The following is an 11218-nucleotide window of genomic DNA, read 5'->3' as shown; positions in this document are numbered from 1 at the left end:
CTTGGCTCGTATGCTGCTGCGGTAGCCCGCGCTCCCACGGGCCGCCTTGATACAATACTGGCGCACACGCCGAGATAAATAACGGCGACAGGTGGAGCAGGTGAGATCAGCCGGACTAGGGTGGAGAGACGTGAACGAGGCGAAGGGGGAGGCCGCCTGCTCCGCTGTCAGCCTACGCCCCTCCCCGCGGGCAGCTGCGATGAGCGCGCTCTCCCCATCCCTACCCTGGAGGGTGTCTTTGGGGCGGCGGAGACCCTGAGTGCGGGACTCCAGGTGGCTGGAGGGGGTGGGGGTTCGGACTTGGCGCCCCGGAAGGATGTGCGGTCCTGGGGGCGCTTAAGGTCCTGCCGGGAAAGGTAGATTGGGGAGACGGGCGAGCTGGGGAGAGATCTGCCGGAGGAGTCCGGCTGGCAAACCTGTTGGCAACCTGTGGGCCGCAGCCAGGGCACAAGCTCCAAGCGCGCCAGTCCGTGCTCGGCTTCACTAGCCGCTTCTGCTGTGCTTCTCTCCCTCCCCTCCCACCCCCGCGCTCAACCTGCAGAGAGAGACTCAGGAGGCTGGCAAGGGGCGTGAGCCCAGCTGGGGGCTGGGGCATTTGGGAGCCTGGTGGACCGCCCCGCACCCCGACAACAGGCGGCCGGCTTCAGCGCCCGCAGGACCCGAGAGCTGCCGGCATCCCGGCCTGTGCTTGCGAGCAGCGTTTCGGTCCCGCCTCCCCAAAGTGCAAAAACATTTATGAAGTGTGCGGTGCCCTGCAGACTGGCGTCCCCGGAGCGAACGGCCGTGCTTGCACTGCGAGCGCGTGGCGATCTGTGCAGCCGGCTCGGGCTGAGCCGGTCTGGGTGTGCAAGGGCGGGCGAAGAGCGAGTGTGCGAGAGCGCGGCTGCAGAGCCCGCGCCGAAACCCACGTCCCTCCGCCACTGTCCTCGGGATAGATGGATCCATTTCGGCTTTCTGACATTTTCCTGCCAGGGGTGTGGGGGGCGGGGGGCGGGGGGCGGGGAGGAGAGACGTGGGGGAGGGGGAAAGGGTGGGGGTGTAGGGAGGGAGAGAGAGAGAGAGAGAGAGAGAGAGAGAGAGAGAGACTGCTTCCCCCAACCCTGTTTTGTTTTCTCTAATTGGTCCTGGGGGAGGCAAGGAAATTGGACAGAGGCTGGGCCGGGCGAGCTGGGCTGCCTTTAATTGGCTCCTTTTTTTAACTGGAGGGGAATCAAACGGGAGAGCGAGCGACAAAGGGTGGGAGAGCGAGAGACCGAACGAGGAGACGCGGGGAGGAGGGAGGAGGAAAAGGGAGGGAGGGAGGGAGAGACGGAGGGAGGCGGGGGAGCGCGGAATGAAAAAGCTCCGTGGGGCGAAAAAGCAGCACAGCGAAGCCCAAGTTGCCGAGCGAGCGCTGCGCTCCCGCGGCCCGCAGCCGAGCGCCGCCCGGGAGCCCGGCCCGACCCCGCCCGCTCGGGGGGCTCCCTCCGGCCGCCGGGCGGGGGCGGGGACGCCCAACTTGGGGCGCGGCGCGGTTCTCCCGGCCGCGACTCGGAGCGCGGGAGCGCGGCGACCAGACGGCGGGAGCGCAGCGCGGCGAGCGGAGGCGGCGAGCGGCACCCGCGCCGCAGCCGGCGGCCTCGGCCAGAGCGCCAAGCCTTTTTTTTTTTTTATTTCAAACGACTCAAACTTTCCTCCTTTCCCGGCTCTCCCGCGTCCCTGTCGCCTGGAACTGCTCTCCACATTTCCCGCGGGGCGCCAGGAGTGCCAGTCGTCTTCCAGGTCCCTCCACGGCTCGGCTAACTTCGCGTACCCGGGCACGCGTGGCTCTCGTCCCCTCGGCCCAACCTAGCCCGTGTGGCTTGCCGGTTCGGGAGGGCCGGGACCGCTGAACCCTCCGCACCGGCCGGGGCACTGGAGGCGGAGGATTAGCCCCAGCCGAGCCCGGCCTCCCCGCCCACGGCTCCGCGGAGGGCGGCCCCCGGGCGGGGAAGAGACAAGTTTGTCAGTCACCCGTGGCTGTTGGATCCACCGAGAGAGGTCTGCGGCTCCCGGCACCGCTCGCGGACTGCCCGGGGCGGCTCGGGCGGCCGGGCATCTTGGGCTAGGGCACTGGGCTGCCCGCGCCGGGCGCGCGGAGGCACCCGGGCTCGGGCCAGCGCCCCCTGCGTCCCCGCCCGGGCAGCGGCCCCACCAGAGCAGGAACCTTGGTCTCTGCCGGCGCCGCAGCCGCCGCCTCTTCAATCTCGGGGCCGCCGTCGCCGCCGCTGCCCCTGCTCCAGCGTCTCTCTGGGGACACGGGGTGGAACAACGTTGGCCTCGCGGGACCCCGGCGGATGCGCCCCCCGCCGACTCTCGGGCTACGCCGCCTCGCGGGGATGAAGCACGGGCCGTGAAGATGGAGGTGACCTGCCTTCTACTTCTGGCGCTGATCCCCTTTCATTGTCGGGGACAAGGAGTCTACGGTAAGAGCCCGCCTCCCGCCCCACGCTGCCTCGGCCCCGCGCGGAAACTTTACAAGAGGCGCAAAGTGCGCGCTTGCCGGGATTTGGTGGAGACCTCGGCTCGGACTCGGGAGTGGGTGCCCGCGTCCCCGCCCTCTCCCGGGCGCGGAGAGACCGAGCTCGCGGTTTCGGAGTACAGGCACGGGGCGTGGGGTCTGGCTGGTGAAGCTGGGGTTGGGGGGAGCGCCTCGGAGAGGAACCCATTTTTCCACACCCTACTCAGGGAGTACGTGACTTGGGGTCCCTGAGACCATCCAAACGGCCCTGGAGACGCCGGCCGACCTCACGCCCATGGCCGGGGCAGCCCTGGTTGCATGAAATCTCGTCCCTCCGTTGGCTCGGCCTTGGGAGTGGAAGTCGGACGAAGCGCGAACGGGAGTTGCGCGCGGCTTGCAGGCGAGCCGGTTGCCAGCACGGCGGCGAGGCGGCGGGCTCGCCTTCTTCCCTGCTGTTGCTGCGGCTTCGCTTCTTCTATCAGCTTCTGGACAGCCGGCGCGCATGCCGGCATCCTCTGGCTCCAGCGCCTACGACTCTGGCATCTCTGTTCACATCTCTGTCGGGCTGCCAGCTATGGAACCCCAGCCCCACCTTCTCTCTCCGTGTGTGTGTGTGTGTGTGTGTGTGTGTGTGTGTGTGTGTGTCTGCGCGCGCACGCAGACACACACATACAGATTCAGCCGCCCTCCCTGGAAACACAGACCCACATGCACCCATCCGGCTGCTTGTCCAAAGTATGCCTCCCGCTAGGCAGCTTTGCTCCCATGTCCCCACGCCTTGCTTGTTCCGTTGTGGTCCCCAGGGCTTCCCCGGGGGCCTGCCTCCACCCAGCTCAGAAAGTCCATCTCCAGCGTGGGGCAGCTGTCACTTGGCCGTCTCCTGACCACAAAGTGGCTTCCTATAGGTGTCTTTTCCATGCTGAGCAGCTGGGCTGGGCACCCATCTCTGCTCCGTTAGCGCGGTGTATCGCTCAGTCACCCTCCCCTGCAGACTGGGGCAGAGTTTGACTTGTGGTCTGGGCTGGCAGAAGCCTGGTATTGTCTCCCATTGCCAGCCTCAGGTGCTGGTGCGCCAGGGCCTGGCCCTGGTCAGTGCAAAGGAGTGTCCTGAAAGGCTTCCGGAGGTGGCGTGCTCCCAGCCTTGCCCAGCTATCTGACTTGGGCTTAATTCCCTGGTGAGGCTGGCCCAGGCATCTGGCCAAACTCAGCTTCTTAATTAGTTTGTGTGTCTCTGACTGCACAGGGGCCAGAAAAGGCAGGGAGGAGGGAGAATGCCGCAGGACTGGGAGAGGCTGAGTGGTGGGGAGAAGGCTTATTGTGCTGGAGGTGGTGGCCCCCACAGAATGGAGGAAAACTGGGGAGTCCTCTTCCTTCCTTCCTCCCCAAGATTTCCCAGCAGCGCCACCATGCCCTTTTAGAAGTGCTCAGAGTGGGAAGCAGGTGGGGCGCTTGTCCTCCCCCTGGGGGCCCTCACCAATGATGGAGAGCCCTCCCACCCCCAACACCCCATGCTCCGTGCATCTTTAGGCCGACCCCACCTGCTCTTTCCTGTCTCAGGTTATGTGTCCAAAGTATGCTTCCCGTTATGCAGCTTTGCTTGCATGTCCTCACGCCTTCCTTATCCCAGGGAGTCCCCCCAACCCCCGCCACTCCAAATGGGCCCCAGGGCTTTCTCTGGGCAAGGGCTGGGGGACAGAGTACTGGTCTCCAACCAGATTTCTTCCTCTCTGAATGTTGCATCCTCTCCCTTGTGCCCAGATCCCAGCTGCTCTCACTCATAGTAAATCAAAGCGAGGTGGACGCACTGGGACCAGCCCCTGGCTCTCAGACCACTACATCATGCCCACCTTCTCTTCCAGAGCTTGGCCCTGGGAAAGGTTGGGACCGTGGGAAGACTGGCTAGGGGGTCATTATTGGGTTGGATGGAGCGAGGGGACGATCTTCCAAGAGGACAAGGACAGCAAGAGGTTGCCAAGTGCCCAGTGCAATGACTGCAGAAGGGACTGACACGGGCTTCAGAAGTAGGATGCAGGCTGGGATCGGGACTTCTGCTGCTCCCTTGCTTTCTACCCCCAAAGCAGATGAAGCAGCTTGAGAAAGTGAGAATAACATGTAGGGACCGGTGTGTGTGGGGTCACTCTTGTCCATCATCTGTGTCCAGCGCCCGGCATGACACCCAGCACACAGTAGCAGCTTGGCCCATGGGTGTTCAGTGAATGAAGAGTCCTAGTTGGAGGAATGGTGAGGAAATGCTATGGAAACCCTGTCTGTCCCAGCAAAGAGGGTCTCTTACTCTGGAGAGCAAAGCATTTGCCTGGGCTGTGAGGGGGGAACCTGGCTCCACTGTGCCCAGGCCCGTGTGGCTGAGGGCAGGACAGAGGAATATGGAGGCTAAAGTGCGGGGAGGGAGGAAGAGCAGGACGAGGACAAGCCCAGCCATCCGATGTTGGCCTGGGCTGTCAAGCTCTCCACCTAAGGAGGTGTGGAGGGGCAGTGGGGGGGACAGGTGCGGGGAGCCCCATGCCTGCTGCCAGCTGAGTTCTGCCCACCTGCCGTCCACAAGGGCTGATGTGTGCAGTGGAGCTGGGGAGTCAAGCTCAGCGTGGCCAGGTGGCTTCACTCTTCTTTGGGGCACAGATGCTTAAGCAGCCGAGAGCCTGGCCAGATGGTCCATTTGGAGCCAGACCCCGCGCGCTCCTTGCTGCTTGATCTCCTGGCCCAGTTTGTTTGTCCTCTGGGTGGATCCATAAGCTGCTTTATGGCAGGCCAGAGGGACTGGGCTGGGCTGGGCTGGCACGAGGGGCCTGGTTGTGGGTGAGAAAAGCATGGGCAGACCACCCCCTCTGGTGCGCTGGCTTTCTCTGCATACAGCGCACGGCTTCTAGCCAGGGGATAGGCTGGTGGGATTCCTCTCCCTTATGAAAACACATCAAGCCCCTGGATTATTTAATATGCAGGAGTGGGAATTGACATTATCCTTAAGACAGGTTGTTTGCAACTTACTGGTGGAAGTCAAAATATTTCACCAAAGGTGTCATCAGAAACTACTATCCTATGCTAATTTTTGTGGGAACATGAAGACAGATGTTGAATAATTTGACAAGAGCAACATAGCTTACAGAATTATCACCAAGTCAGGTTTTCTCCCCTCCTCTGGGGAGTGTGGTGAAGGTATTTCAGGAAGCAGGTCTCCCGTGCCCGCCTGCCGCGTGGCTGTTGCTCTGGGTGTGGTGGGCACCTGAGGTTGCTCCCAGGGGTCCCCCCTGTGTCTTGACATCAGCTGTCCACATCCGGCAACTCTGGCGAACAGAAGGTTCTCTACACGGACTCAGGAAGGCACACACCTCTGCCTCTTCTTCCTTCCCAGTCTGAGAAACTGCGTGAGGGGGAGTGAGAGTGTCCGCAGGCCTGCCTTGTCTGACTTGCATTGCCAGCGTTGTCAGTCTTCCCCAGCTCCAGTTGATATCCGCCCATGAGCCAGCCTGCGGGGGGGCGGTGGGAGAAGGGAGTGGTTATCACAAAGTCCCTTCCTTATGCCACGGGCTGGGGATGAAGGCAGGGGGGCTGGCAGGAGTGGATTTGATCCTCCAGGAAAGCCCCCTTGGGGGGGCTACGCTGGAGTCGTGCAAAGGCCTGTGTGTAATTGGCCAGACCTGGCGATGAGCTGCTGGGGCTGGGTGGCAAAGCCGCATGGAAAGCCTGGTATTAGCTCTGCTTTGCTGGAACATGGAGGGACGGGCGGGGGCGGGGGTCCAGGGGGAGAATGGAGGGAGCTAATCCCAGCCGCCGCCGCGAAGACGAAGACCCGGCAAATGAATGATGCAGGGAATCAATACCTGGGGGCGGGGGTGGAAATCTGAGCGTGGTAGCAGCCCCGGCTTCTCCGGCTGCCCAGGAGGCCAAGGGGTGGGGGCAGCTGAGAAGAATGAGGTTGAGTGTGGACAACTACCCCCTCCTCACTCTTCATCCCCATCTTCCTCCTCCACTCGCACTCCTAACTTTGCATAGAGGACTCACAGGGGTTGGGTCAGGGGCTGGTGGTGAAGACGAGGGACACAGGAAAAGGAACCTGGAGTCACTCAGTCCTGCTACAAGACTGCCTCATCTGCTGCCTGCCTCTGGATACCTGACCCCAAGTGTGGAGCGCGTGTGTGGAGCTGCTGCGAAAAGGCCTTGCCTGGCGGGGCTGGCACTGCCACTCCAGATGTGGCCAGCAGGGGGAGGGCTTGGCCGCCACATTGCTTCTTGCCTTTCCTGGGCTCCCAGGCCTCGTCCGATTGGAGGCTGGCGAGTTATTCTAATTCTTTACCCTGGGAGGAATTAGGGCCTCCCACCCCATCCCTGGACACTGGGCCCGCTTCTGCATCTTCTCCCTAATGCTTTGCAAGCATACTTCTGCTGATGGAAGATGCTAGAAACCAAGGGTCCCTGTGACATTTAAATGCTAAGATGGGAGGCAAGAGCAATTTTCTGTTCAAGGAAATGTCGTCGTCTTCTTCTTTTGATAGTGCAATCTCCTAACTCTATCAGTAACACACATGCTGTGTGTAAGACAATGATCAAGTTCGTGAAAGTGTATGAAAGTGAAGCTCACTCGAACCCCATCCTGTATTTGGTGATGGTTTTCTTTCGGGCATCTTTTTGGGTGAAGAGGCACGAGCCCTCTATAGGGGATTGTGAGTTAGAACAATAGGCCCTTGTAGGTGCATAAAGGCCACCGGTATTTTCCCATCTCTGTCACCTCCGATTCCCATGACCTTCCGAGAGGTTGGCACAATAGGGCCGCGCTGTCCTGTGTAATGTGTGAGAACGTTAGGTCCCTAGAGTTGAAGTGGCCTGCTGCAGCTTGCACAGCATGTCTCCCAGGATCCATCCCCGTGGATCTTCCTTCTTCTGGCTCCGAGGTGCCAGAGAGCAGTGCGTGCCTCCCACTCACCATTCCTTAGCCAGTTACCGAGTCCCCAGCTGGAGCAGGACCCGGCATGGGCCATTGGCAGGGACGCTGAGATGGATGGACTGGCCAGGGGATTGCAGACAAGGTAGTGCTGATAAATGCCACGTGGCAAGGGCAGATTAAGGGCTGTGGGAATGTGAAGAGGGAAGAAATCACTCCGAGGCCCTGTGGCGTGATCGGTCTGGCCTTGACAGACAGACCTAAGTGCTGAGAAGGACATCCCGGGCAGCGGCTGAAGAAGCTGGGCGTGTGGAGGGATGGCCGCTTCCTCAGTTGGGCTGAAAGGCACCTGGGCCCATTAGTGTTGGGAAAGTAAAGGAATAATGCAAATCAATGCCACTTAGGACCTGGGCTGAGAGCACAGCCATGCATTATCTTCCAGCTCTTAGCACGGCTGCTTGAGCGATTGGTTCATTGGTCGGCTTGTCCATGGGGCAGCCGAGGGCTCACAGAGGTGCGGTCAGTAGCTCAAGTGACTGGACTCAGAGTGGTGGTTTGCAGAGCCTGTGCTTCAAGAACACCACCAGGAGGGCCCTAAGCAGGGACCTGGATGGGTGTGAGCTGTGTTACTGGCCAACTAGCCATGCAGACTGTGTGCTGACTGGCCCAGTGAGGAGCTAAAGTGGGGTTTGGAGCCAGGGCAGTGGCTAGGAGAGTGGACCAGGAGGGAGCAAATCCACGAAGTAGAGGGGTTCAACAAACAGCGGTGCAGATTCAGCTGGCAGCCCTGACCGTGCCTAGCAAGACTAGGCAGTCACCTACAGGTCAAGGGGACGCAAGTGGCAAAGGTGTCAGTGATCGTGCAGCCTGTGGTGATGTGTGCTGGGAAGCAGAGGAAGCAAGTTAGAGGACAGGGAGTGGTGCCCTGTTGGTTCACGTATGTATGTGGTGGTGGGGGGATTGAGGCAGGGGAGGTGGGGTGCCCCAAGGAGGTGCCATCTGAGCAGGAGCCCTGGAGATGCTGAGGGAAGAGTCCTGTCTGTAGGTGGTGTGTTTCAGACAGGAGATAAGTCAGTGGAAAGGGCCTGGGGTAGGTGCGCTATGCTCTGTAGGCAGCAACAAGGAGTCCGGTGATGCTGGAACTGCGAGGGGCAGGAGGCTAGATAGAGAGGAGTGGGGCTGGATGTCCAGAGTCTTGAAAGTGCTGCTGGGGGCTCTGGGTGGCTCCGGGTGGCTCTGGGTGGCTCCGGGTGGCTCTGGGTGGCTCCGGGTGGCTCCGGGTGGCTCTGGGTGGGGCTCTGGGTGGGGCTCTGGGTGGCTCTGGGTGGCTCCGGGTGGCTCTGGGTGGGGCTGGAGTGTGTTGAGCAGAGGAACATGAACCAACACCTTTGTAATAGAATCCTTCGGGCAGACTGGAAGGCTGGGAAGGGAGCCAGTTAGAAGCTGTTGCAAAAAGGCTGGCCCTGAAAGTGTCTAGGAGAAGGGCTTGGGCGAGGGGTGGGAGCCGCGGACAGCCAAGGGGACACACAGAGGCCACAGCTGGAGCAGAAGCTACCCCCACCCCTCGCGCAGGTTACACAGGCCTGGGGCAGTGAGTAGAAGTAGTTAGGAGTCTGGGCTTCTGGGGCTTGGGGGACCCTGGTTTGGAGTCCAGTGTGCCCCCCACAGTAAGAGACCCCAAAGACACCTTGCTGGCCCAGCTGGGGCTCCAGGGCTTGTCTACTGGAGATGGTGGTGTCTGCCATGTGAGCTTATGACAAGTATGCAACAATCCGATGAGTGCACGGTACCTAGCGAAGCAGCAAAAGCTCATTCTAGTGGCAGTGACAGTTGTGGAGTTCCGTGGGACTCCTTTGTCGGGTGTTGGCAGGGAGTGGGGTGGGTATTGGTGGTCAGGCAGACGTCTATGGGGGCTGGAAGGAGAGAGCTCCACTCTGAAGAGAATGATCTTACTCCACCTGCATTTCTATGGGGGTTGACAGTAGGAGGTGGAATAAAATTGCCAGGAATAAGTAGGAAGGAACGGGGCTGGAGCCAGGGCTCTAGCATACACTAGTTGTTTAGGGGCTGGGTGGAGAAGGAGGGAAGAGATGAGACCAGGACTGGGATGGTGGTCCTGGGGGTAGGGCTATGAGAAGTGGAGGAGAAAGGGGGTCTAGGGAATGCCCACTTGGGCACCAGTAGCATAGACCTACCTACCTTCAGATCTACCCTGGGGATGAGAAAAAAAAGCCCCTGGGACCATGAGAAAATGTGAGGCTCAATCATTAGGGCCAGGGCTGGGCCTTGATTCTGCATTGCTTTCTTGTTTGTGTTTTCAAGATGAATTTACTTACTGAAAGACAAGGTTACAGAGAAAGCAAGAGCGAGCAAGAGAGAGACCCTCCAGCTATTGGTTTGCTTCTCAAATGGTTGCAATAGCTGGGGCTGGGCCAGGGCAAAGCCAAGAGTCAGAAACTTTTTCTGGGTCTCCCACATGGGTGCAGGGACCCAAGGATTTGGGGCATCCTCTGCTGCTTTTCCAGGCACATTAGTAGGGAGCTGCATTGGAAGTGGAGCAGCCAGGATTTGAGCCCAGTACCCAAATAGGATGCTGGTGTTTATAAGGTGATGGTGACGGCTGAATCCATTGTGCCGTAGTTCTGGTCCCTGGATTCTGCATTTCTCAGGAGCTCCTGGTGACGCAGCTGCCTTGGCCAACGGCTGCACTTTGCAGAATGAAGCCACAAAGGAAGGAGGTTTGGACGCAGATGGGCAGACACGGCTGGAGAGGGCCAGGAGGGCAGCTGGGAGCTCTTTGCCCAGCAGCCGTGCCCTGCTGAGCCTTGGTCTGCAGCTGGCAGGCTGCTTCAGGCACACTCTTTGTCAGTGAGAATGACGACGATGACCTCGTGTGGGGCGGCACTTTGTAACTGCCTGCCCTTCCACAGGAACTTCCTTTCACAAGAGCAGAGGTGATGGACAGATGGTCACGAAACTGGGGCTGGATGCAAGCAGGAGGAATGTGGTTAAGAAGGGAGGGGTGAGTGACAAGCTGTTCCCCTCACCTAAACCTAGGCCCTGGCTTGTAGGAAGCTGGCAGTGCCAGGCTGGGTGACTGGGTCGGGGGCAGTGACTTGGCTAGCTTTGGGAATTCCACCCCAGGCCCTGTTTGGGTCCTTTCCTGTCCCAGAATCTCAGCTGGGACTCTGGACTGTCAGGAGGGTGGGAGGCTATGGAGGGAGGTGGTCCAGGTCTTGTACCACCTGCAGAGCCTTTTTCAATAGCAACTGCCTGCCCCTCCTCAGCCTCCCGCTGTCCTTCCTCTGCGCTGGCCCAGAGGCAGAGCTGGGCACAGCCAGTGTAGACAGTGTGTCTGGATGAGTCAGGCCAGAATGTGGATCCCCCTCCCTTGGGCCTTTCGGAGCATGTCTGATTTTACAGGTCACTGCCCAAGCTTAGTTTCAACCAAGCTCAGCTGGGTCTTTAAAAAAAATCCCATTTAGTTCAGTTTTTTTTTTTTTTTTTTTGTAGTATGAGGAGGCCAACTCTACTTGAACGGTACTAATTGGAAGGTTTGGGAAGTAGCCCCCCTGCCTGCTTCTAACCCAGGGGCTTCCAATCCAAAGGCTAGAGAGACAGAAAGAGAATGCCTTGGAAATGCAGTTGTCATCTCTCTCTCTCTTTTTTTTCTTTAAATATCTATTTATTTATTTCAAGATCAAAGTTAGTGAAGGAGAGACACACACAGACAGAAAGAGATCTCCCATCTGCTGGTTCACTCCCCACACACCCGCAATGGCCAGAACAAAGCCAGGAACCAGGAGTTTCATCGAGGTCTCCCTGGATGCATAAGGATCTCATGT

General features: G+C 59.7%; 1 protein-coding gene across 2 annotated transcripts in view; it reads left to right on the top strand.

Annotated features, from left to right (window-relative positions):
- The first annotated feature begins 2377 nt into the window (after positions 1-2377).
- The window catches only part of MDGA1 (MAM domain containing glycosylphosphatidylinositol anchor 1), a 45882-nt gene continuing 37041 nt past the window's right edge, over positions 2378-11218 (top strand). For both annotated transcript variants that reach the window (XM_040982960.1, XM_040982959.1), the window contains exon 1: positions 2378-2444. In XM_040982960.1, coding sequence (XP_040838894.1) covers positions 2378-2444 — 67 coding nt within the window. The remainder of the gene's footprint in view (positions 2445-11218) is intronic.

This window comes from Ochotona curzoniae, unplaced genomic scaffold (genome assembly GCF_017591425.1).
Source record: "Ochotona curzoniae isolate NIBS_2020 unplaced genomic scaffold, NIBS_Ocur_1.0 contig_3819, whole genome shotgun sequence".
Classification (NCBI taxonomy): domain Eukaryota; kingdom Metazoa; phylum Chordata; class Mammalia; order Lagomorpha; family Ochotonidae; genus Ochotona; species Ochotona curzoniae.
Note: the sequence above shows the minus strand (reverse complement) of the source record. Positions and strands in the feature narration are given on the sequence as shown.